This window comes from Clupea harengus, chromosome 17 (assembly GCF_900700415.2).
Source record: "Clupea harengus chromosome 17, Ch_v2.0.2, whole genome shotgun sequence".
Lineage (NCBI taxonomy): Eukaryota > Metazoa > Chordata > Actinopteri > Clupeiformes > Clupeidae > Clupea > Clupea harengus.
This window is the reverse complement of record NC_045168.1, coordinates 10,100,304-10,127,783: the sequence shown is the minus strand read 5'-3', so window position 1 is coordinate 10,127,783 and position 27,480 is coordinate 10,100,304. Positions and strand designations below refer to the sequence as shown.

General features: G+C 42.3%; 1 protein-coding gene across 1 annotated transcript; it reads left to right on the top strand.

The window, feature by feature from the left end:
• The first annotated feature begins 9,548 nt into the window (after nucleotides 1–9,548).
• On the top strand, nucleotides 9,549–26,538 carry tlcd4a (TLC domain containing 4a). The gene is made up of 7 exons (XM_012815112.3): nucleotides 9,549–9,854; nucleotides 14,443–14,612; nucleotides 16,799–16,888; nucleotides 17,238–17,296; nucleotides 17,803–17,897; nucleotides 22,709–22,782; nucleotides 23,201–26,538. Exons 2-7 carry the CDS (start codon nucleotides 14,458–14,460, stop codon nucleotides 23,514–23,516), a joined length of 789 nt encoding a protein of 262 aa, XP_012670566.1. The 5' UTR covers nucleotides 9,549–9,854; nucleotides 14,443–14,457; the 3' UTR covers nucleotides 23,517–26,538.
• The last annotated feature ends 942 nt before the right edge of the window (nucleotides 26,539–27,480 follow it).

Below are 27,480 nucleotides of genomic sequence, written 5' to 3'. Positions count from 1 at the left end.
AGACTCAATTATAGAGAGGGCCCCCAAAAAAATTGGTTACCGCAGCAACCACGGAAAAGGCCTTTAAAGACAAGCAGAAACCCAAACCAGTCCTGCAGCATTGAGCTTAGAGTACTGGAAACCTCAGGCGTGAGTTACACCCCCAACCCCACCACCCCTGCCAACCCACCCCCTCTTCTCCAACAGCAGAGGCTGCTCCAGGCCAAAAGCATGTCAAGGAGCTACCGCACTAAGACCCTTTGATAAATGGTGCGTGCATGTTTGCTAAGCTACATTGCTATGGGCTCTTTCACTGTACCTTCTAATGAGCAGCAATTGGGGCTGGGCTTGCTGTTGCTTTTCTGTGTGGCTGTGAGAGTAGTAAACATTCTGGAACAAAAGCATAGGCCTATGGGAATGACAAATAACAGTCTGACTAATTTTGGGAAAGCAGTATTAGACTCATTCGTGTAGCTACCAAAGCTTCAGCCATCCTGAAACTCACATAATACATGTCCCAGACAGACTGGCAGACTTAACCTTTATCTTGGCTCACCTGACCATAGTTATTTGTAATTTGTTTGTAATAGTTATATGAAGAACGGAAAACTCAAAAGATATCATTGCCCTGTGGCAACATTCATTGATTTCACCACAGAGCTTTTGCAAGAAATGCGATCAAGACTGTGAGGAGTCCAGTGGCCCATGGAGAAGTCCAAAGACAACATAGAGAGAGGTAGAGCAGGGGAGAGGAATGCATCCGGCAGGCCTGGGGGGAAGGGTTGTATCTGTTAAAGCAGTTTCAGCCATTGCAGTCTGCTCCATATTAGCCAAACACCCTCATGCTAGCTTTCTCCTCCAGGCTGTAACTCATAGCACCTTAGCCAGAGATGGGGGAGGAGGGGGAATATATATTGAGCTCCAGACAGACACACATGTGGGTGGGAATAGGAGGGGGGGGGGGGGGTGATGCATTTCCTGCAGCTGACGTTCTGCTGATCACCATGAGATACAGCCCCCACCGGTGGGACCTGGGCTGGGGTCCAGCGCCCACGGGAATGCCTGGAGGAGAGTGAGGCCTCGCTCCTCTTCAACTTATTCTCTCTATATTTCATTCTCGTCTTTTCCCCCCCTCGTGTCTGTATCTATCTTTTTTTCCCCTCCTCTTTGTTCTCATTCTTACTGTCTTGATCTTTCTCTCTCATAGAGTCCATCTCGAAAAGGAACAAGCTCTTCACCAGTACCCCTCAGCCCCCCCTTCTTCCATCCCCTCGGAACAACACAAAATGGCCACCAGACATGACCCTGTACTCTGCTCTTCGATCGGGACTTTCCCTCGGCAGCACTCGACACACAAGGAAACTATTCAGCCTGCTTGGAATTGTCTTTAGGCGAGGCTTCAGAAGTAACTATGCCTCGGCGCAGCATCTCAGAAAGGTTGTGCTGTTACTGTATGGCTTTCCTGTTCACTTGATCAAAGGTTATGGTATAATAAGCGTGTAATCCTTCACGGTTTCAGTTATTGCTTCTCTGGCCAATAAAAAAACTCCCCAAGGATCTGTCTGTCTGTCTAGCGCTCTTGAGCTTGTTCTTTGCAAATTACACTAAACAGTGTCTGGGAAGAGAATCACACTTCTTAGTTTTTTTGCTCTGGCGTCAACGATCCTTATCAGCAGCTCCTCTTAATTGCGTGACTTGTGGTGTTTGAGTTGGACGCGACAGTGAGTGAGATGCGAGACTTCCTCACACGCTGATGGACCACTGTTCACAGAAAACCCTGACATCCCCTCTGAGAGTATACAAATTTCAGCAAGTGCAAGAGTTTGGCAAGTACCCCCTCTCGCGGCCTCACGGCCTCTCCACCTCCCCCCTCCGACAAAATAGCCCAGCAGCAGACTCCGGGGTAGATTACTGAGCAACTCCAACCTGATGGAGGAGGAATGTTGGGACTCTCAATCTCTTTGTGTATTCTATCCATCCAGTAAAGCAGTGAAGCAAGCCCAATTAATATTTTGGGGGTATTTTATTCCACTGGAAAGATGGCTCTCTCTTGTCTCTGTGGCAGAAGATAAACTGGATCAACCTGTCGTGGGTTAGATGGGAATCGTAATCTCTGATATATAGACTACTTGTTGCTTTTGGCGCCTACCAGCCTACCTTAAGTCTGCTTGGTATGCATTTGAAATACAGCAAGACAGGGCAACACTGAATCAACAGAAGCAGAACATTCAAGAAAGGAACTGTGCAACCCTGAACACCCCAGCATGAGTTTGAGAACAATGGCGTGTGTATCACATGGGGTGGCGCATGGAGTTTCCCCAAGCGATTCAATCTCAGCCAATAAAAGACAAGGTAAGGTTTCCTTAGGTTTATAGCCAATTAGTCAACCCAGTGGGCCTGCTCCTTAGACAGAGAACTCCCATACATGCATTCCATATGCAGGCCTCAATGTATAAACATTTCGGGAGACTGGGCGACGCAGGATACTCTAAAGCCACACAAATACTGGAATCAGCACAGGAGGAAGCATTTCTTATGATTTAATAAGAAGGGGGCACCAGTGAGGTCTATTTAGATGCGGCTCTTTGGCGCTGTGTAATCTGATAGCATTGTGACCACAGTTTGCAGACGCATTAACTTGGAGGTTTCGAAAAAGAAAACAAGCCTCAGAGAGAGAGAGATTGTGAGAGACCATAGTGAGGGCTGTAAAAGTAGTTAGGGGAGGAATTGCTAACCGGTAAGAAATTCTGGCTGCAATGGGAAAGCAGATACCAAGTGCATGGCTGCCTACCAGGTCAGAGAGGCTTTGCATTTCACCAAGGTCCCAAACACAGCCGACAAAAGGAGGAAAAGCCATCAATCCCCCTCTCCCACCGATGCCAGAATAATCTTCTATAAACACGGGCACCCCCACTCCACCTGGCCCCTCAATGAGTGTTCCCTTTCGACACCTTTTCACAGAAGGCAGCCTGTTCCCCTGCACAAAAGCCCCTTTGAAAGGCTTTTGTTGAGGAGGAATTCGGCCCAAGCCCCCTAGACCTTGCGAGCTGATGAGTCTGGTTGAGATTCTGGCATATTACATAATGTGTGCCGCACAACGCACACTCGAGCTCACGCATACATCAAACATACATGCATGCACAAACTCACTCACACACACACACACACACACATGTGCGCACTCTCCTTCACCCTCATTTAAATATGAGGTGGAATGCCGCTGAACAGAGGCTGGTCTGTGATTTAGGCCCTCACACTCAATTAATAGGGGAGCGCCGCTCAGCTAAATCCCAAACCTAACAGTGCCAGCCTGTCTGCAGTAATGTTGTCATGGACAACACTTGCGTAATCTTATGTTCGATGCTTGTTTTCCTGTCACCAATCCACTGAATATGCTTTGTGTATTGACTGAAGAAGGCCCTTTATACATATGGTGACCTCACCATGCTCTGGTGTGTTTATGATTTGCTTCTGGCCAAAATCCACTTAGAAAAACTGTTTATCAGTGGCACTGCTGTTTACTGTTAACCAACGGGCTTTACACAAGCACAACCAGAATCACAGCACAGCAATGTCTCAAACAGCATTTACATTTACATTTAGTCATTTAGCAGACGCTTTTGTCGTACAAGGGAGAGAACAGTCAAGCTACGAGCAATAGAGACCTAGTGTAACAATAAATACTATTTTACATAAGAAATAGTAAAAAAGTGCAGGAATGTAACTGCTGTAAGTGCAAGTTGAGTACTAGTAGAAGTGCAGGTTAGGAAGAAAGGTGCTCTCTGAAGAGTTAGGTCTTCAAGAGCTTCTTAAAGATAGAGAGGGACGCCCCTGCTCTGGTAGTGCTAGGCAGCTCTTTCCACTAACGTTCCATAGCATCTCTTGTTTTCCCAGTGCTGATAGAGCTACCTTCACTACATCATGGTCTATACCAAGCTCCTTCTGCCTCCATTAATCATAACACAAACTGATTGGGATTATACTGGGTGTCCTGGAACCTCAGTGAAACCATGACAAAGGTCTCGGACATCTCTGAAATATTCACTCTGCACAGAGCATAGAATAACTAAACAAACTGCATAGCGGTATTGTTTTTTTAAAAGTTGAAGTGTTTATTGGACCCTTTAGATAAAATACAAAAAGGAAACAAACATAGAAATTTGCATAGCCTTTATGATGTTTTTTTGTATCATATTTGATACATCAGGTCTTTTTTATTCAGTAACAAAAACAAAAATATTGTTTATTTGAAACATTTTGGAATATTTCATGTGAGTTGGTTCTTTTTTCCAAACAGGGACCTTTTTACAACCTTTTTATTTTGCCTTATTGTGGCCAAAAAAAGAAAGAAAACGTTTTTGCATATTACAACGCCCCCTAGTGGTCAAATGATGCAATATTTCTGCACCACCTCAGGAAGAGTTCATATACCAAGTTTCGTATCCTGAACAAGTTGCTGAGATATGATCTTTCTGTCATCATCATAAATTGCAATGCAAAGACAATGGAAAGTTTCAGAGATAAATTACCTTCAATACTTGCTGTATCATATTTTATACATACATTTTCGACAAGATTTTACTATAAAATTAAGTATGGAATATTAAGTAATTATGAGTTGCTTCAATACAGTACACTTTTGTATTGAAATAGTAACAACATGAATGTTATTCTTACAGTAAGTTTTCAAATTTCAAAATTGCCAAAGATTTCCCCGCCAAACATGTGCGTTAATATATGAAAGCAGATATAGCATTCAAAGGCCAACTACTGCCTACAGTGCACGTCTAATCCACCAAAGGGCAGAAGACATGTGTCAGATTCCATACAACAGGTTTTTCAGGACAGTGTTTTCATTTTTTGAAAGTAGTTTATCAGTAAGTTTCAAAAAGTCATATAGCAAGTATGATACAGCAGTTGCTATAAGGTTAAGTAAAACAAACATGTCATGTATTGGATAAACAGAAGAGGGTGCATTTACATTAACCTATAGGAGGGGGCTGACACTAATGTGGACTGTTAAGTGACAAAAGAGGCGAAAAGTGGCTGCTGTATTGGCAAAACTGATACACAACATACGGCCTCTAGTCCCAAGAACTGAAAAAGTTCCTTGTTGCAGTTACTTACCTTTCCCGCATTTTGACTCCCTTATATTTCAGACCCTTCCAATCTTTTGACTCCATAAGCCAATATCCCTAGGATCCTTAGGTTTCCAAAAATGTAAAGGACTATACTTTGTGATTGTGTCGGTTGTACACCACAAGGGTGTGAAGCAGTAACACTCTATGTCCACCTGTGCACAAACCATGTCAGGCGAAAAGAGGAAAACATGGTGCGACTTGTTGTTGTGACATCTCATGGATGATTTGTTTGAAATTGGGTAAGTAACTTCTACATGCCATTAATGAGCCTACAAAATCCTATTAAGATTGTATTAGCTGCTGAATTTTGATTGGCCATTGGTAACCATTTTGTTGAGCAAGCCAAATGGAACTTCAGGAAATGTAAGCCAACACAGCCAAGGATAAGCATACAACATTTCTGAATTTTAGCTGAAGCGGTTCCTGAGATATTGAAATATGTCAGTTACAGTTACCCCATGGACCAAATGGAACAAAATGTGGTGTGCATCCAAAAAATGTCACCAAGTACAAGCACACCAAATCTCAGCAATTCTTGAGATGTTGTCAGTTGCAGCATCCCCTATGAATGGAATTTCATTCAATTTGACATCCAAAGAATGTAGTAGTGATGCAGCATGGCACATTTTGTGAACTTTGAACCTTTATATCACAAGATACTCCACAAATAAGTTGTTATAAGCTAGGGTCAGGCAACCTGCCAAAAAAAATCATAATTTTTGATGAAACGGTTATCGAGCTATTGCCCAAAATGTGCATTGAGCCTACACCACTTCAGGGGGTGCTAGCACAAAGGGACACGTCCATCTAGGGACACAAACCTTACGTTTGATATCAGACATGTGTGGCCACAATCATGTTAAGTTTCATTTGGATTGGTGAAGTCTAAGGGTATCATATTGATGACCAAAAATCGGAAATGGGTGGAATACCATAAAAACAAAACAAAAATAAACTTACAATAAACTTACAATAGAAATAAAACACTATAAGGGCATAACATGTGTGTATGTTTTTTTCTGGCATCAGTACATAGACGGTAAGTGATCCTTTGTTAGAAATACTGATTTCAAGTCAGCCAGGTTAATACTAGGCATAAATAGCTTGCCTGCAGAGGCCATATACAGTAATCAGGAGGACTTTGCATTTTTGATTTACTATAAACATCCTGGGTGTTCTATTTTTGGAAAATTGAAATGGCAGAAGGCACAGGCCTATTAATCACTGTGATGGCAACATCCAGACTGAATTTTAATACTCTAGCTAGACGTAGGCCTAGTAAAGCCAGGATTTATGACCTGACTGGGCCCGGATGGATCACATCTGAGCCTTGTGGTTCTTATCGGACCCTTAAACCAAGTTTAATGTGTGGTCATTGTCTTTGCTGGGTCGTCTTCAGGCAAACACTACCTAGTCACAGACACAATAATGTTCCTTCTGAAAAAATGCTTCAAGAGCTCTTTGCACCAGATTGTAGCCTACTCCAGATGGAGTCAAAAAAGCCCCATTTTAACTGGAAGCCCTATCAATTTCTTGAGGTATTAAAACTACCCATTAACTACCCATTAACTACATTAAAAACACAATAGCTGTTCACAAAGGCTTCTGTCTTTCCTGCTAGTGTGGTGGGGTGCATGGAATGAAAGGGCGTGTAGCCTACAGGAAGATGAGAGACATATGTAACCATGGCAATGCAAATGATTTACTGTTTCCTATCCAATGAATAGAGAGACTGTGGTTCTGTCTCAAGGTGGCGTGCTGAGGAGCAGTATTAAAGCTGCTGTCAGATGGCTGTAGGAGGGGGCGTGGAGAATAAAGGGCTGGGATGGGGGACTTGGATCTTCCAAGGAAGGAAAAAACACTGGCCCTTTTGTAGGACGATCTCTTTATTTGGCCTTCAAAGGAAAGAGAAAAATACTTGTGTGCCTGTTGGAGGTGCTCAACGTAAGAAAATGTGCAGAATTGTCATGGAGAACCAGAATTGTTGAGTGAAACCTCATAATTTCGCCTGAAGATTTAAGAGAAGTAGGGTGGCTGAGTAGAAAGGTGAAGAAGGTTGAAATTGGACCAAGAAATGGTGAAAACTGATGTAGGCTTGTCCAAGTGTCAGGCAAGAGGAGCAAATGTGTTAGGGAGAGCGACAGAAGTCTTGCCTGTAGTCCAGTAGAATAAGTTTCATCACTGTCATCATCACCATCATCAGAATCAAATGTACTGTTTGGGTTTCCAGCAACGTAGGCCACAGGCAGACATCCAACTGGAGACTTGGGTTGGATAGATGTTGAGTCTGAGGGTGCTGATTAAATCAGGCTAAGACAGCTCTCCAGTTACACCAATCTACAGTAATCGTCCCATCCAGTTCGCAAAATTAATAAATGGTGGTCCATAGCAAGCTGTGGTAAAGTGGTAAAGATGAAGAAAGCTTACAGTATCGCTTTGGAAAATGGGACTACCTAAGATTCCCAAAGGATTCATCAATACGGTACGAAATGAATTATTAATCTTGTTTTTCTTGACTAATCTTGTAAATGTGGCAAATATAAAATGTATTTAGTGACTAATCAGAATTTTCAAAACTAGACAATTGTAGGTTTGAAGATCAACTGTAGGTTAAGTGTCAACTAGTTCCCAGAGATATTTCATGATATCAAAATATTTGGTCAGTTATCAAGTACATATACAAAATCAAGTCTGATGTCAAGGAGTCTAAAGGGGAACACACAACAAGTTGGCTCTCATTCAAAGAGGTGCTCTGTTAATCTAAATCGTTGCGGTCAATTTGACCTCAAACATAAATTTGGTGTGAAATGTGAACATAACAGGAGGGTTAAACTATTTCTCTTCCTCTCACGATGCTGAACAGAATGGGCTGTGCCACTGTAACAGATTTAGTGCCTGAAGATGTCCAGAGTAGATAACATATCTATTTCCTGTGCCAACGCGCTCACTCACCCTCTGCCTCCCTCTTTCCCTTTTTCTCTCTCACACATATTCTCTGTTTCCTCGGGAAATATTAGAGTGGGAGGCGTCAGAGCAGAGAGTAATGGACCCTCGACCTCTCATCCACATTCATGTATGGTTTGCGCCATCTTGTGGACGTAGTAAGAAAGCAACGCAAAATGCTCCAACAGCGATATTTCGGATCAAGCGATCTAACTGTAGGTTATGCAATCAACAAAAAAAGGCCACATACAAACACAGCTGTGTGAGATTCAGCAGAGACACATTATTTAGGTATAGACTGATTATGCTGCTTTTATTGCCTCTTGGCGATGGCCGTATGTTGTGTTGAACATTTTTCCACTGTGGTTTCACAGGTAAACTCTAATCAGGAGCGAAGTCTTGTCTGGTTATTGTGCTTTGTTAATGATTGCTAACATCAACCAAGAGCAAACATAAGCCATGAACTCAGTAGCCTATGTCAAACTGACCGTGGTTCACCAGGACAACAGACTGGGCTGGAAGTGTAGTTGTGGTCAGATTCTTGGAGTCGCTGGCTCTGATGCTGCTGCCCCAGAATATGGCTGTAAGGAAAATTGCACTTGCCACAATAGACTGGTAGAAGATATGCAACATCTTGCTGCACACATTGAATGACTTAAGCTTCCTCAAGAAGTAGAGTTTACTCTGTCCCTTTCTGCAGACAACCTCATAAAGAAGGCTGGCTTTGTGCAAGGGACTGCTCTGGAGCCCACAGAGTTGGCTGTGGAGAGAAGGATGCTGCAAAAGCTGCTCAACATAATGGACAACACTATTTATTTTTTAGCTATTTTAGTAGTTGTGTGTGTGTGTGTGTGTGTGTGTGTGTGTGTGTGTGTGTGTGTGTGTGTGTGTGTGTGTGTGTGTGTTTGTGTGTGCGTGTGTGTGTGTGTGTGTGTGTGTGTGTGTGTGTGTGTGTTTGTGTAATTCTGTAATATTTGTAATTCTGTGTCTATCGTATTACCTTTCTCATTGTGTGTGGTTTTTGTAAGTTATGTGTGTTTTTTGTAATTTATGTAAATTGCTGCTGCAACACTGACATTTTCCTTTGGGGACCAAGTACTTTATCTATCTATCTATCTATCTATCTATCTATCTATCTATCTATGTAAACTGTATAGCACTGGTGCAATGTACAGATAGTGACACTCTACTGCAAGCAGGCCTCAGATATTATATTTATATAACTTAGATATGAAGCGACATCAGGCTCTTTTACTTTAAAAGCCTAAGGTAAAATTATTCAAAACACCCTGTTCCAACACCCTGTGAATAGACAGCAAGGGATGCCCCAATCCTATTAAATGGATATCTCTGACTGAATAGCCAGATTTAACCTGCGGTTTATGGCCCATGTTTACATTGCAGCGGTGTGTGTCCCTTTAAGAATTTAGCTGTAATTCGATTCTCATAGGAGAGAGCGCCTTGCCCTGCAGTAACCCCCCTACCCACCCTATCACTGCCAGAATCGCGCATCAGTTTCCGAGCGCATCCCATACTGTGGTCTCATCATGCCTTTTCCGTGGTATGAAATTAACACAGCTACTCAGAGCAATGTAACATAACGAGACCACATAGACCGCTCACAAACACGTTTGTGAAACGTTGCGCTTTTTTGCACTGGGACGACGAATGTTTATTATACCGATATGACAAACAGCGGCTGTCGACAGAATTCGTCAGCCCGTGGTTTCTTTCAAAATGCCCAAATAACCAGTTGAGTTTGGACCATAGAATCTTCATGAAAGACGAACGGTAAGTCCAAATGTTGTGCCTATGTCACTCAATGTAGTGTTATATTTATTTCATTAATTATTTGTTGGCTAAACACAGCCTACAGGGCTCGTCTTGTTTTGTTTCTGGCAATGCGGCGTGAGAACTGGCCTAACCTAGACCAATCAGTCTGTTGGTTAGGAATCACAGGGTCGATCGAAGTGTTGAATTCCATTTCAAGGGTTGAAATGTTTTTGGTATTCCACTGTTAAAGCCTATATCCAATATAGCCCTCAGGGTAGGCTACTACAATGAGCTATACGACTGTTCCCAGTGACACATAGTTTAAGCTACGCTTGTGCCAATCAGTGAACAATACGAAATGTTGATAACTTTAATTGTTTTGCCAAGTGCATGCGTATGATGATGGCCTCTGCTACATGGTCTTTGAGCCTAGTTAGGTGAAATAACCGCATTTCTCTGATACAACGGCCAAATGTTTTTAGCCTATCCAAACCACCTAAATGATTTTTAATTTTCATTCAGTTCTGGGATGAGCAAGTCATTCAACCGGGAGGCTATCTGATGTTGTTTTTGATTGGGTAATTTGTGACAAGGATAGAAAGGACATCCCAAACACCGCGTATTTCTGTCTGACTGTCAGGGTTGTGACTGCAGTAAAACATGGGGTACAACGAGCGACCATGTTTTCCTGTTCATGGTCCCGAGCCAAAGGCACACGTGTTAGTTAACGCTTGTTTCCTTGTTATTTTGACGCAGAAGTGATCGAAATGTTGCATGTCTGCAGGGAATGTGTACCGCTTCATTCTTTTTTTCTCACAGCATTCGGGTGAAGCCATATTTCAACATATGCCAAAGCGTGGTTACACATTCACAGGTCACACTGGTAACTGCAGTATTGTGAGTTACTATGTATGTGGCCACCTTCTCCAGCTGTTCTCTTTCAAACGGAGGTGAAATCTATCTCCATGGAGGAGCTGTTCAATCTTATTTTTGGAAATCCAGGCTCAATTTGCTTTTCATATATTCAGCCGACGTGGAACTTTTCCCTGCCCAACTCTAAAGAAACTAGCTTTCAGCAGATCATCAGTAGGGCTTTATGACAGATGGTTACTGACCCAAGTAACTTAATATTTCCATGATAATCATCATAGCCTGCCAAACAGGCTTTCTTATCACCTATGGTTTATCACATCTTTTACGTGCAGGAATGTCAGGACCTCACACCTGAACCTGTGCCGAAAGATAAGCTTGACCTCTTCATCTAAAGATTATACGTAATTCAACTGAAAAGGCAGGACAATTTAACATCATGCCTTCGCATCAGCACTGCCCATAAAGTAACTAACAGGGGAGCTGCTGTGGCCTTGATTTTGTGCAGATCAACCACCTCCAGATCCATCCCCAAGTCAGCGGTTAGCTGAGAGGCCTATCCACGACTGAGTCCAGAGATATATGCTGCTACAAACAAATGGCTATGAAGAAGATGACTGACTGGGGGAACAGAGTTTACGAGCAGAGTGTCACAGAGTTCATTCAGTTTCATTTTCCAATATGACACTGGATGAAGCAAATTCAGTCCCTTTCAAATGCACCTCCTTTTCAGTTTTCACTCATCCTGGATCAGTTTTAAAATAACCTCCAGATCGAAGTGGCGTCAACCTTTTGACCTTGACAGCTGTGAGTGCAGGAGTGCAGTGTGACTGGGGCAGTTGTTTTATGCTCCTGGCAGGTCTGCGGTGTTTACGTTGTGCCCCAGCTGTCTGTTTGTGTTACGGTTTGACCTCAGTGTCGCTCCCCTGTCCTTGAAAACCACCTCATGTTTTTGGTTCTCCCATTTGTGTTTGCAGATGCCCACACATATGGTGTGTGTATGAAATGTGGCTGTGCGGCTATTCCTGATACAAGAGAACGTGTCGGCATGTCCTTGGTTGTTTTCCGAATTGATTAGACTTGCAATGTTCTCTATCTCTTCATAATCTGCGTTTTCTTCAACCAACACACACATAATTGTGTTATCGCTATGATGCGGCAGGTAAGAAAACAAGACGGCGCTAGCCCTATCCAACGTTCCAGTCAGGCACCTGCCTTATCTGACCTTCATTCTTGGGATACCTCTATTCAATAGAGTCTATTGTTTCACAACAAACCACAGAAATGCTACACAGCGACTACTTGACTTACGTAGACTTGACAAGCTGAGGTGAGGACTCGTGACGGGTTGAATACCTGGTCAGCATGAAGCTCAGATCATTTGCCAGCCTGTATCAGAGGCTGTAGCATAGTTATCTGCCAGTGCAACTACTGCATATGCACACTAGTACAGAGAACAAGTGTGGAAGTCGACATGACATAGTGGGACTGAGTTATATACACTGAACCACTTACCAATACACATATAGCGATATAAGATATTCTGAGTGAGTGAGTGAGAGAGAAAGAGAGAGAGGGGGGAGGGAAGAGTTGTTTGGCCTTCCACCAAAGGCCAGTGCAGTCAAACCATATGCAAATATCCCAGTGTGACAGCCGGCTTGGCCATGGACTGGGAGCTCCCGCTGCAGTGCGCCTGGTTATCAATGGCCGCCCTTTGTCATAACGGAGCAGGTCTGGTGACAGTGAGGGATTTTTATGGACCCTTAAGGACTACAGTGATGCAATGCATGGTATGTTTTAGTAACTGTGGTGGAGGCTATTTCTTTTGTTCTCTCTCTCTCACACACAATCAATGTATTGCTTCCTGCAACACTCCTAGCTGCTGCTGAAGCACGTGGGCACAGAAAGGAAACATGATTCACCTGAGTGTCAGCAGTACTGTGAGGATCTGCAGCCATTTTTTCCCACACTACTCTCCGTCACCTCCTAAGACACCAACCCCCCCCCCCCCCCCCCACCCCACACACACACACACACACACACACACGCTTGTTTTCTCTCTCTGTCTCTCTCTCTGTCTCTCTCAACTATGAATGTGGAGGAGCCCTCAGGTGGGTTGACGGTTTGTGTTTTCCATTAGCAGGAGCACGGTGAACCACAGGTTTGTAAACTAGGTCAGTGTACACAATCTGAAAGTGGAGAGTGGGCAGATGTTTTTACAGAAGATGTATTTTTTGTGACGCTGCTTCCTCCTTCGCCTCCCTCTCTTTCTATTCCTTTCTTCCGTGCGCTCTTTACTTCCCTCTCTCTCCCTTTCTCTGCGCTGCAGGGCTAGGTCAGAATAGTTGATTGGCAGCTACAGCAGTATTTGGCTGGTTTGTTGCCATTCTGCAAGGCTGAGCCGGTTCCCCTGGGTCAGGGCCCAAGCATTCAGTGCCTCGTGTCAGTGAGAATGCAGCTGATACACTCTGTGTACACACAGAGTGGTGCATGCAGTACTTACTGCTGCTGCTACCACCTACACCCAACCACCAACACACACACACACAAACACACACACTGTTATTCACAGATGCCCAAACCATTTTCTTCTATTGCTGCAGTTTTTACTCTAAGTCTTGACATATAGTCATCCAGCTCAGGACATTTTCCATATTGACTTCTGGGAAATAAACAAGACTTTACTTTACAACATCATGTACCAGTCAGTCCAGTAAGGTTTCTTGGTATGCCAACTATGCCCACTGGAAGTACCGCCATGACTGGCTCTGCAGTGTTTGGCCCTGGGCATATCCTTCTAGATCACTGCCTACTTTACACAGATTGAGCCAGTCATGATTGCCATCGTAAGGACTCAGGGATGGCTTGACTGAGGAATAATGTTTAAAGTTTACACAGGAATAGTTCTGGAAGAGTGGCGCATAGGTTTAGAGGAACTAGGCTCGTACCTACAAAAATAATGAACTCAATATTACTTGATAATACATCATTGGACAATACAAGGTCTTAAGTGAAGGGACTACAATGAGAATGCAGATTTGACTACATGCTGTATGCAGCAAATCTTTGTTCCACAGACCAGCTATCAAACCACACTACGGAACATAATTAATTTAAAGAAGATCCTCACAAGAACAGTGCTATTCATGTCAACATTCACAGAGTCTTGAGCTCGCAAAACAAGTTATCCCTGAGGACAGTCGCATGAGAACCGCTTGGGGTACAGTATACCACCCACTTGTTTCTGCCAGAGAAATGATTGGCACTCTGCTGGTATACTTATGACACAGATTGAGTAACTCCTGTCCTACAGATTGAATAACTCCTGTCGTAATAGTCGATGCCATCTGTGATCTTGAGCGTTTTCTGGAATCTATGTTTGGCACAGGTCTAGACAGGTGTTTGGTCTATATAAGGTTAGGTGGCTATATAGCCTGTCAGACTGGTTGCCAGTTGTTTTGTTTTGTTTCTCAGGCAGCTCACTGTGCCTGAGGTGGGTGGGATTTTTCTTGGTAAGGAAATGTTAAGATTCTGCAGCAAGGGCTTCGTTTCGCCTCTCCACCTAAAAGGACTGCAGTCCTGAGGGATTGTGTCAGTTAAACATTGACTCTGCCATACTCACCTCGTCAGGTGTGTTGGCCATTTCATGAACCGTACCTCAGGCACAATCACATTCTCTAGCCTGTTTTTCACCCGCCCCATTTGATGTGATTATCTTTTCTGTCCCCCTTTGCAGTTTGGTAGGCTGGCCATGGACGCCTTCAGCCAGATCATCCTGCTCATCGCGCTGGTCAGTTTCTTCACCTTCCAGTGGTTGTTCCACAGCGTGAGCCCCTGGATCTCCTCCAGGGTTAGCCCCGGTTTTCTGCGGCTCAACCCCAAGCAGAAGATCGAGTGGAACTCCAGGTACTGTCTACTTATCATCATGTCTTCTTGTTCTCATTTATTAGACAGAGAGACAGGCTTTCTAAGCTCAAGATCAACCTTGGGCTCTGATTGTTTTGTCAAAAAAGGCCTTTCTGGAAAATTCTATTATTTCACGACACAGGGCTGAAGTGAAGGTGCCATCAATGACATGGGTCAATTTAATTCGAAACGAGAGAGGACTCGGTGCACTCGAGGGCAAAATTGCCTTATGGGATATGTGAAGGATTTGACAGGAAATTCATTATCCTTTGAAATTAAAGGAATTGAAAAGGGATTGACCTCACCACGATTGCTGTTGTAGCAAGCATTTTGCCAATGTTTCTTTCAAGTATGGTATATGTGCAGTCTGAAGGGAGTTTTTTTTTTTAGGGGGCATTTCTATTGAGTCAGGAATAGTTATTCATGATGTCTGGTATCAAGACAGATTACACTGCACAGTGCACTCAGTGGTTTGTCATTCAGTGTGATGTAGTGTAGACATCTATCAGGCACTCATTGCGTGAGCTGTAGATGGAAACCAGCCTCCAAGATGTTTTGCTTAATCAAGACTTGCTTCTGAATCTGTACTTGAGATGTTAGAAGGCTACCTCTGAACGTAAATATTAGCGAGAATTAATTTGATCAGTTTGTCGTTGTAATTAATGAGTCCTCTTCCATGAGTTCCATTGAACTACATATTTAATATTGTCAATGAGCAAAGAATTGTATGTAATCTCGGTACTACAAATAGACCCCATTGTGTTGGGTGGTCCTCTTGTTAACACGATCCTAAGCAGTCCCTCTGAGCAGCTTTAAATTGAAAGCAGACACCATGAGACTAAGAGTGCTGCTTTCGCCGTGCACACAAGAAGCAAACATCATACTTTAAAAAGAATTTAGTGCAGGGCTCTGTTATTTGGTTAAGATAGGGAGACTACAGATAAGTCATGTTCCATAGCCACAGGGGCCGCATTGCCCTTTGCAGGAACCAAAAGAGGCATGCCGTCCTCAAAAACAACTTATGCGTTTTAAAAAGGGGTCGTTAAAAAATCACGCACATACCCAGAATATTCCGACATCAGCCACTTGCCTGCCAGAGGCCATGGAAGATGCACCCTGGGATATCTGCAACAGAGGAGCAGTTCGGTGAATCTGAGAGGGCTGGTATTTCTTTTCACTGACTGCCTCAATCGATCGCTATTAACATGACACTCTGCGGCACGGGCCCTTTGCCTCTCGTTACGATTTTTCCTCGCAGAAATGGACGACAGCATTTATTACCATTACGAGGTTCCTCTTCATCCTTGGCCAGGCTGTGAACCGCATTTCGGGGAATGATAATTGAATCAGGGAAAGTGGATTACACAGACGCTACTGAAGAGGCTTTGGCAGCGTCTCCGAGTGGACTCCACAATCTCCCCTCCCTCAAAACAGATTTATAATCTTTCCCCAGGAGTCTAACGCACAGGCTGCGGCAGGGACGCCCCTTATTATCACCTGTTCTGTAGTCTAGTACCGTGAGCAATTACTTTTCATATCAACCACAGAGATCCTTTTGACACATTCCTGGAGCTGCAAGAAGGGCCTTCTGTAAGCTTGAGGTGGGCTGAAGAATTTGAGGGGATGGCATTTGTAGCGTTGTACCAGATGTTTCCTGAGCTCCTACACAGATATAAATAGCACTGTAGGCCGCCAGTTGAGATGACTGATCCATATATGGGAAAGGTGGAACTGTGGACACCTGCCACCTGCTCAGCAGGTACATACTGAAAGTCCAACAGCCATCATCCCTTTGAATTAGTGCAACCCAAACTCAGTTGTTCTTTAGGGGGGCTTCACTTTCAAGTTAATATTGTACACCTAACAGGGTTGAAATGAGGACGCGCTATGATGAGTGAATTCAATTCAATTCTGTCACCCAAGTGCTTGGCCTAGGTGGTTCAGGCTTTGTGTTCTGTAAAGCGCCTTGAGACCCACATTTTTATTGGCGCTAAATGAATAAATACATTTGAATTGAAATAATAAAGAAGCACTGACGGCTGCATTCAAAATATAACTGAGGTTGGCTAGCCGAACATTGCGATGTTACGTCTGCCTTTTTCCCCTTCTCAAGTAAGCTGCTCGTGTCCAAGGTGTCTCCCTGAGTCTGATTGGTACATGTGGTGACTCTACCCCTCCCTCTGCAGGACGGTGTCCACATTTCATGCCCTGGTGGTTGGGATCTTCTGCCTCTACATCTTGCTCTTTGATGACGCCGTCAATCAAGACCCAGTGTGGTGAGGCTTCAGCTGTCATGCTGGGGATGCTGTGTGTGTGTGTGTGTGTGTGTGTGTGTGTGTGTGTGTGTGTGTGTGTGTGTGTGTGTGTGTGTGTGTGTGTGTGTGTGTGTGTGTGTGTGTGTGTGTGTGTGTGTGTGTGTGTGTGTGTGTGTGTGTGTGTGTGTGTGTGTGTGTGTGAGAGAGAGGGGGAGACAGAAAGCTGAAAGCTGCTGAAAGCATGCTGTCAATCAACCTGTTTTGCACTGGCACCATGAAGGCCCTCTCAGGATGTACTGACAGTGATTTCTGTTTGTTTTCTTTCTTTGTCCTTTCGTCTCCCTTTTTCTATTTTGTTTTCTGACAACAGGGGAGATCCTACGATGGTCAAGATCAACGTGGGCATTACTACGGGCTACCTCATATCTGGTGAGTTTCAGCTTTATGTCATGAAACTGTGTAACAAGCAGCCAGATCAAATGGCTAGTATTCAGAGTGCACTGCAGACCTGTGTTTAAAAAAGGTTTTGGTAATATTTCACCTAGCTGTTTTGTAGTTGTAATGACAATGCATGTTGGTAAGCATTGTATTTGCATAATATGAATTTCCAAAGGGGTAAGTGATTAAGAAATAATATTTAATAATTAGTCCTCACTAAAAATACGATATCCTGTAAAGAGCAACAGTGACTTAAAAGGTTTAAAAGTGATTTAAAGGGAGTGAATGGGTGCAATTGTGTATGGGTGTTAGCGTAGCCTTCAGACCGAATTTGAGTGAATTTACCTACACTTTTGAACTTAAACTATCCCCAGAAGTGATCCTTAGAAGAACATTTGAAATTAAAACATTTTGTACTGTTTTTATCTTATTTATCTATGTGGATCAGAATGGTGCCATTTTGCCTGTCCTCATTGTATCCATATCTCTCTTTGCAGACCTGCTGCTCATATTTTACTATTGGAGGGCGATAGGGGACAAGTTTTTTATAATTCACCACCTGGCAGCATTGTATGCTTACTACTATGTACTGGTGAGTGCTTTATTGTCCAATAGCAGAACGTGCAGGCAAGATGGGAAAGACACAACCAAGGGTGAACAGTCGTACTGATGGCACTGCAGGAAGAACTCACTTAAGTGGGCTGCTGAAGAAATATCCCAACCCACACACTGGCAGTGCCAATCTGCGGGAGTGTGTGGTACTAATCACATGCAAATGTATGCTTTTAGCTTGGCCGTTAAGTGTAGACTTCTGTTTAGAAGCCCAAGGCTGATGCAGAATAGAGAATACTAACATGGTTTCAGTATGTGTGGCAAGATGCAAGCTCATGAGGTCAGTGATTCAGAGATACTTTACAAAATCAGCTCTTGCCAAAGCACTCATATTAATGATTACAATCTGCATAAATTAGTAGAATTTAATTCTAAAAAAACCAACTAACAACCTACATATCATTTTCTGTATTTGTGTTATAACAATTTCACACTGTGATTCAGACACATCAACACATTGTGTCCTAATTCTAACAGCATCTATGTCAGATCTCTGTTGATGCCGTTTAGTCCAGTATTAGATTCCCTGTCACCGAAACAGAAGAGTATCTTCTGTATGTAATTCTTCAACAACCAGTTGAACACATTCGACCCTCTCACACTAAGTGTTAGGGTCCATACAAGGAAGCGTTTTTGGATATAGACATCTGTTTTGGGTGTGTAAAAACCTCACCAGCCAGTCTTCCGTTCTGATTGCAGTAGGCATCCGCCCAGCTGAGAGGAGGCTATGCCAAGGCCTCCGCTGTTCACCTTTGGTTCTGTTGGTCTGTAACCCTCTAGGTCACCAGGTTCTGTAGCTCATTGATATGGCTATGATGGTGATGTTGATGATGGTATTTTTTGCATGGAATGCTCATCAGTGGTTATGGCAGGAGCCTCTCATCTTCTTTTCCTTCTCCTCTCCCCCTCCTCTTCCTCATCCTCTTCCTCCTCTTGCTCCCCTGTCCCTTGCCAAACCCCCCTTGCTTATGTCTCACTGACCCGTCTCTGAGGTGATAGTGAGCGGAGCCGAAACGCGCTGGGCCCAGCTGCATGCATGCCATCCAGCCGCCCTCAGCTCTGCTCTTGTCATGGTGAAGGCTCTCTGTCTCCTGTGTGGTGCATGCCCTGACTACTTTGCTGTGTGCCAGAACTGAGTTCCAACACGTTTCCTTCTCCCTTTCCTCCTTCACTGTACCCCTGTAAACCCCCTTTTTTCCCTTCCCCTCTTTTTACTGACCTTCTTTTTTTTTCTCTTTTCATTTTCCTAACCTTCCTTTGTTTTTGGAACCCTCCCTCTCAAACATTTCCCTATTTACTTTTCAAATACATCTGGTTGAAAATATTCCACTCAACTGTATTGACGCTGCTGAAAGTCAAGTATTGACACAGAGCAGACCTTCATAATCACTGGTTAATGGGTTTAGAGTACAGACATCCGAAACCCACAGACAGACTTAAGCTCAATGCAGTTTCCATTTGCAAAGGCATAGCTTTAGGTGAGTCAGCATTTAGCAAGGCAATCAAAGAACTCCAGTGTTTACAACATTATTATGTGGAGTCAGCACTCAACAAGAGATATCCTTCAAAGAGTCCTCCAAATCAGGTAATATTATTGAATCACTTCCAGTTTATTTATAGCACAAACAGGCAGTCTTAAAATAGCTTTGGTTATTTGCTCAGATTAGGTGTTCAGGTCTGTGGCACAGTACATTTCCATATACACTCAGTAGGGATGTTAGAAAAGATTTCTATTTCTATAGTACAATGAAATGCATCAGTCATTTTAGTTTAAAATGTGGCTCTATTGAAGATTCGGTGCCTGTATTGTTTCCACCAAATGTTCTTTTTTCCCCCTCATTTCGCAACTTCCTGAACGCACTTTAAAGTGGAAGGGCTGTAGACCATACTGTAACTGGAACATTTCATGACTGCTGCACTTTGGTCCCACACTGAACAAGTTGGTCCAAAAATTCTGTCTGCTTTGGATTGGCAATGACATCTTCCATGGATAACAAAAACCTCTTTGCTCCGAGGACTATATGTACAGCAACATCAATTTAGAGCTCTCACCTCGTGTCATTTCTGTACCTTGCAAAGGAATCTGTTGGTTTGCAAATCGTCTTCACCACAGTGTGCTGTACCCGTCCCATGTGTTTTGTGTAGAGTTTTGTTGCAGTAATGTAGATCATATATTCTCACATAAATATATATTTTTTTCATCTCAAATTGAGCCTTACATTACATGTTGATCAAAACCAGTGGAATACATTTCCTGGTTTCTCCACTTTTATTTCCATTAGTCCGTATCAACACTGATTATGATCCCTGTTGCAACAGGGATGTGGATAACACCCTTTGTTCTTTGATATCTAATCTTTGTCCCAAATGAGACATTCATCAACAGAAATAGCTATATGGATATATATATATATATGGATATGTCATAAACAGTCAGCTAGTCAACCCTGCCCTAGAGTACACATTAGTCTCTTTTAACGGTGACATTGGCAGTTGTCACAGTTCATAGCACCCTTGTCACAGGCCCCCATAAGCGTGACCAGACACTTTAGCTAGTCTGTATTAGCATCGGTTGTCATGACAGTCTGTCTACCTGAAATCCTGTAGCCTCTGTCACCAGAAGTTATTGCTAGTGTTTTGATTTCCGCTGTCCTACTGTTGTGCTCTCACATTGTGTCCGAGCTCTGTGTGTGGTGGGGTTGTTTGTTTGATGCATGTTTAAGCACAATAATAACAAGAAACTAGCTGTCGGTGTCGGTACCTTCTTTTCTCTTTTCTTTTTGTCCTTTTGTTTCGAGTGTATCTGCACTTCTGTTTCCTGAGAGTCTTCTGTCTTGTCTGTCTGTGCTCTCCGTGCTCACCTAACACAATCTCCTTGTTTTTAAATAACGCTGCCCGCCTCTGACCGGCCGCAAAAAATCCCTTCATGCAAAAACTACCAGAATAAAATGTTTAGCTTCATTTTGTGGGGGGCGGGTTTGAAAGAGAACAAACAGTAACCAAAAGAGAAGCCAGACTTGACTGATCTAGACCGAGTCCCTTCCTGTCTTGTCTGCTGTTGTTGCTGTTGAGGAACTCTAAGCAGAAAATGTAGCCCAGTCACAGTATGGACTTACCAGTACCTAGAGGTACTAGCATGCACCTGCTGCAAAGTTCAGTTGACCTGCTCTCAGGTGAAAAGCAAATGCTGTATTTGTGTCTGTGCTCCTGATCTACGTAAGTATGTGGTAACCAATTGCCTTTTTTCCAGGCTCCAAGGTAAGTTGAATTGTGAAGGGTGTCTTGAGCATAAAATGCTCAATATTTTTTCCATGTGTTTCATTTCTCTGACAGCCATAAGAGCTGGGTTTATTTGACGTATTTATGGAGTTTGACTGCATATGATCCTCAGAAGCCTGAACTAAGGTTATTTTTAGAAAGTTATTCATGACAGAAGAGTAGGTGCATACCTTTTGAGGTTTTCATTACTGTTTTCCCACCTGCATGGCTCTATTGATTGTGGCTCTCCTCGAAAGCTTAGCGCCTGCAAATGGCCTTGTTTCCTGTTTCTACGGCTTAGTGTTTTATCTTTTGGTTATGACTGCAGGCATGGTTTACCCTTTTTTTGGAGTTCATTTTAAGCGAGCTCCTGCTAATTTCCAACAGTCTCTAATTTTCACTTGTTGACAACCAAAGAAGAAGAAGAAGAAGAAAGAGACACCTTACCTGTCTTAATTCTCCTATATTGACAGTGAAGGGAATTTTTAGCTTCAAAAAGATTGTTATCAAATGATAGCACCTGATTTTGCCCTTAGAAAATGTCTTTGTGAATTGTCTAATTTAACAAATGTGTGAGTGTTAGGAAATACTTAAACCATGTACAGTTCCTATGCCATTTCATTAAATAAATCTCTAAATGAACAGTTACATTTTCTTAGAAGAAAAGAAACCTCTGTCCAGTACCATGACTTATTATGGGCCTGGATAACTCTGGCAACTGTGGCCTCACTGTTAAAGCTGACCATTGGAAAATCAGTTTAATTGGCCATGTTTAAAAAAAAAAAAAAAAAATGGATTTAATCTATGATCTGTAATTTGCTGTGTTAATGTTAACTTCTCTGGAAAAAAAGCTATCTGGCTTTTTTTGATTCTCAAACCTGGCTTCTACAATTATGCCTTTTATTGGATCAGGCTTCGATCATTAATTGGTTCACGTGTAAAATGCATGACACTGGAATTGCCTGTAAATACTGCGAGTGCAGAACTGTTGGCAAAGAAGAGCCCACCTCCTCTGAAATCACAGCTGTTACATGTTAGGTCATTGCATTAAATCATTTAGCAACATTTAAGCCCTGTTTCTTGGGGTCTTTAAGCGTTGCACTCTCTGACAGGAGGTATTTGCTAGGTCTACTAATGGAGCAGAGAAGCTAAAAAGGGTGTCAGATCCCAGCTAAATGTGGGTGAGTAGGCCTTAAGGAAGTGTTGCCGCTGAAAAAATATCTCCTGAGACTTAAGTATCTTTTCCGTTTTTAATCGGCAACATTAGCCCTATATTCCAAAAGACCTTTTAGATTTAGAACAGACTTTTTTGGGAAAGACATTCCTCATTTTAATGGCAATCTTGGCATAGCAACCCAGTGGAAGAGACAGCTTGTGTGAGACCTCAATCTACAGAAATGAAACCCATTTGTGGAAAATACTTGTCACCCAGTGCGCTTGGTGGGCATTTCTAAGTGTAAATATGAAACTGTTGTCTAACTTGTCCCTCTCCTGTATCACTGTTTTTTGTCTCCTCACTTTGCTTTGTTCCAGGGCCAAGGAATGTTGCCTTATTTTGCTAACTTCCGTCTGCTTGCAGAATTTTCCACTCCATGTGTTAACCAGCGGTAGGTACTCGAACAACAGTGTGAAGCAAGAACACCATCCAGTGTCAAACTGTGCATATCTATCATGTCTAACTAGCATGTTACAATTTGGGACGTGATCTGTCATGTCCGCTCCAAACTTCTGACCAGTTATCTGTAGAGGCCTTCAGTCCTCCTGTATTGTTGTTTCTTAAAATCAAAACTACCAACATATATATAAATGGTTCATTCTCCAAATGTACTCATGTTTGCTTACCACTGCATGCCATCCACGAAAATTCCTTTTCTCCTACCCTTTCCTAACCAAAATAAAATAGAAACTTCATGTGACTGCATGAGCCTATCAGGCTATGTATACCAGAGGTGATTACCTGACCACCTACCCATCCCGCCTTCAGTCATGCCAACCTCCTTTCCTCACCTTGTGTGTGTGTTTCAGCTGGTTCTTTGAAGTGTTAGGTTACCCCAAATCCTCAAGGCCCAACATCACCAATGGGGTGCTGATGGCAGCCATCTTCTTCTTTGTGCGGATTGCTGTAATGCCCGTCTACTACAGCCGCATGTACACAGTCTATGGTACAGAGGCCTTCTACCGCGTTCCTCTGGGTGGCCGTGGGGCCTGGATCTTCTCCAGCTTCTGCCTGGACATTATGAACATCATGTGGATGCACAAGATTGCACGTGGCTGTTATAGGGTGATGCGCGCTCGTGACCGACCCAAAGCCCAGCTTCAGGAGAATGGCAAGGCCGACTGAAGCGTGAAGATGTTGAAACTAGCTTTTAGTACGTCCCTCTGTTCTTTTGGATGGGAAGACTTGAGAAGAGATTCTGCGCTTCTCTCAATGCACAAGGTTTTTTTTTCCTTTGGTTTCTCCTCTGGCCTGGGCCCCTTGGCACAGGTTCCTCTTTATACTGCAGTCAGGTTGGATACTGCATTCCTTCATTACCATGTGAGGGCCTCCACCTCAGAGTCCTCTTCCCGACAAATCTTCTCCCCTGTCAGCAATACTCCCAGTGCATGGCAAAGTCTTTATTTGTTTCCGGGTTTTATTTTGTGTATTTCCAAATGGCTCTTGATGACCTTGACCTTTTCGGTCTTCTGATGACTCGCACTAAGAAGCCACACAGCGTTAAACACTCTATCTAGACTCCTGTGACAATGGAGTGTTGTTTACTTTCTTTTTTAAATGAAGTTGTGTGCGTACCTGTCTCCTCTCTTTTTGTATTCATGTTATGGTTGCCTAAACGTCATTGGAGCTTTAGATTGAAGGGATTCTCAGACAATTATTTGGGTTTTTTAATGTGCCAGAACAATTGTTATTCCCTGCCCCGATATATCAAAATAAAAGTTAGGAAACCAACGTCAGGTCTCTGACAAAAGCTAAACCCAGGAGAATGCCACAAACCTCAGAGATCTCCAACAACATTGGTCGCTTTAATATTTTTGCCAGCGTTGCTTAGAAAATACCTAGAAACGGTCTACCCAGCTGTGTACGTTGCAGTCGGGCCACCAACTTTCAGGAACTCATCCATCAGCCAACAAGTGTATGATTCCCAGACCTGAGGGAGGAGGGTAGATTCTAGTCTCGTTAATTTCTCTGAACCTTTTTTTTTTTTTTGCTTATTCTTTTTCCTTTTCTGAAAAGTGCACATTGTAGGTACTTAAGAGGACATGTCAGATTGCTCTCCAAGTAATGTAGGATGTAAAAGTAAAGGATTGTAAGATATTTAGAGGGAGACATTCCTCTGATGGCTCTATCCCTCAAGATCTTTGGGACAAGTCTCAAACTGACCATACGCGGTATCTGACAATATGTCACAATTGATGCAAAATCATCAATGCACTCTCTGTACAGTCAGTAGTTGCATGCTACACTATTGTTCCTTGAATTGCATTCTAGACAGAGGTTTAAATACATTTTTGGGAGTAGGGGAAACTGGGTGTTTTAAATTCAACTGTATGTCCTATAAGTGTGTCCCATTCAGTACTGAACTTGAATTCTTAAAAAAAAAAAGAGATTAAAAGGTTAGAAGGGATATATAAGTAAAAAAAAGACTATGAAAGTGGGTCTATGGGGAATGTGCCCACTGGGCCACTGTGAGAGCCTTTGGTTCATGTTTTAATGATCGATGTGAAGAACTATGTCTGCATCATACACATAATTTATTTAAACCAGTGACACACTGGAGCCGCATGTCAATGTTAGTACCTACATATTTATTCTTTTACAAGGAAATGATATACGGATTACAAAGGTGTTTGTGATGTATCTATTGTTGATATATATTTAAGGGAAGAGTTCACAATACCATTATATTCCTTATGATCAACTGAGAATGTGTCTGATTGATGAACATTTTAGTGTAGAGTACATATTCTGTAGGCATCCAACAAACTGGTGGTGGTATCCACTGATGTTTGACACTTGTATTTAATGAAATGAAGAGTATTTAATGAGAGCTGCATTTGGCGGGTTTCCTTTTCAATGGAACAATCCAGCGAAACTGTACTTGAATTAATCCCCACATCTCTCCCCCCCTAACAGTTATCTCTTAATTATGTCTGTACAATTTTTGTCAGCATTTCTGCCACCATGTTTTTCAGATTATTTTTTTCTGGTTGCCTTTTTTCAAACATTATTTTTATACTGCACATTACTATTTTGTTACAGTCTGTTCAATGTCCATGTGCGCAAGGAACTCTCACTATCGTTTGTATGTTTTCTATGCCTTTCTTCATTTGTCCTAACAAAAATGTGATAATATACAGGTCAGTGAATTTAGAAGAGGAAATTATACAAGATAAATGTTTAAGAAATGTCTTACCAGACCTACCAGCATAGCCTAAGTCTTAGCATGATTCAAGCAAACCGTTTGTTTCTTGTGAAATATTCAGATTCTGATGAACAAGCCAAACTGTTAAGGAAACACGATGATGTAAATGAGCATTTTAACACACACTTTGCATGCTAAGCAGCATTGCCAGATATTAGTTTGCTTGCATACTGTACAGGGACTTGAGCACTGTAAATCCTGCCAAATAGAGTTTAGTTATATATCTACATGCAATCAACTATACATATGTGTAGTTTTCTATGTAGTAAAACAATGGCATGTCCATCCCTTGGCAGTGCTTTCCTTTTAGTTTTATGACATTTAGATTTGCAGTGTTTGTAGGATAAAGTCAGGATTTTCACAATCCAAAAAGCAATTGTTTTCTTTTTTTAAGTGGATTACATGTAACTGTGTGGGAATGCATGAATGATTAATCTCAGCCAATATATTACATTGGATGGATCGACACTTGACCTACACAATATTCTCTTACGGGCATTGTCAACTTTTATGTTCTTTCACTGTGAAACATGCTAAGTAGTTAAAGTGCATTTGAAGGGAAGATGTCACTTTTTATTTGTTTTTAATTTCATTCTGTGACATAGGGTTAGTTTCATCGGGCCTTTGCAAGACAATACTGTATACATGTACAAAACTGTTTTTATAATGTTGTTTTCTCATGTCTTTGTTGAGCATGGGCAACTCCTTGTGACATGTGATCTATAGGATGTTTACACCCATTAACCAAAGTGTCAAGGCCTCAGTTGTCTCATACTCCTGGGGTAGGGACCGTTTACGTGATGGAAGGCCAGCACATTCATTTGTGAGCACTGGTTTTATTTATTTGTTGAACTTCTTGTTTTTGGTTGTTTGATCTTAATTATAAAACTGACATTGTAAAGCCATTTGCCTCAATAAAGCAATACATTCATGATCAATTCACCTTGAAAGAATTGTCAAATGTTTGATAGTTGTGAAGTGTGTGTACAGTTTGACTAACTAAACCATTGATCCATGATTACAGTCATCGTCGGAAATACACGAGGGCAAAGGGCAAAACTGCCCCTAAGAAATATAATTTTGCCCCTGCTATCACTAGGAGAGGGGCAAAAAATGCCCCCATAATTTCCTCTAATAATAATTTAATGAACTTGTCAAAAACATCGTAGCCTATATGACCCGGTCCAGTTGCCATAAAATGTTTTAGATTTTCGCCTCGACTGATTGTTGCGTGTGCGTGAAAGAACCGAACATTCTAACAAAAAATATAAATGGAGCGCTTCTCAATCAGACCTGTGACTGCGAGTGTGAGGAGAAATGAGGATCAGCAAACACAGTCTCCGTCACCATCTCAGGTTCCAAAATATACGATTTTCATTCGAAAAATTGAAGCTAGATTGGCTTGGGGTGGAGGATGACAACGACGAGAAAAAGACGCACATTTTTTTCAAGGCACGTCGGATTTGTGGACAAATCGTTGTCAATCCAGCACAGGCACACTGACTCCATCAAGGGGAGCGAAAACATAAAGAAATACATGGCCGTTTATCGCCAAGCAACACGCCATCACCTACGATGAATGATAACTAGTAATAATATATATATTTTTTATTTAGTTCGGTTTAGCTAGTTAAACGTCAGCTAGTTAAACGTTAGTTAGCTAACGTTAGCTAGCTCTGATAGTGCGTTAGCTACAAAGGCTTGCTTGCAAGCTAGCTAACTAGTCCCATCTGTATTTCCTGTACTATGGTAGGTACATGATTAAAGGTAACAAAAAAAATCAATAAATATAATAAGTTGTTATTATAAAAAAGAAAGACAAAACTTATAATTGTTAATAGTTGTTTAAAAAATGTTATAATAACAATAAATAACCACAAAGAA

Excerpts from the sequence above, each read along its gene's own strand:
- tlcd4a (XM_012815112.3), top strand. The coding sequence starts at position 14,458 with ATGGACGCCTTCAGCCAGATCATCCTGCTCATCGCGCTGGTCAGTTTC. Across the intron at positions 14,613-16,798 it reads AAGATCGAGTGGAACTCCAG|GACGGTGTCCACATTTCATG; the intron begins GTACTGTCTACT and ends CTCCCTCTGCAG. Across the intron at positions 17,898-22,708 it reads ATGCTTACTACTATGTACTG|GGCCAAGGAATGTTGCCTTA; the intron begins GTGAGTGCTTTA and ends GCTTTGTTCCAG.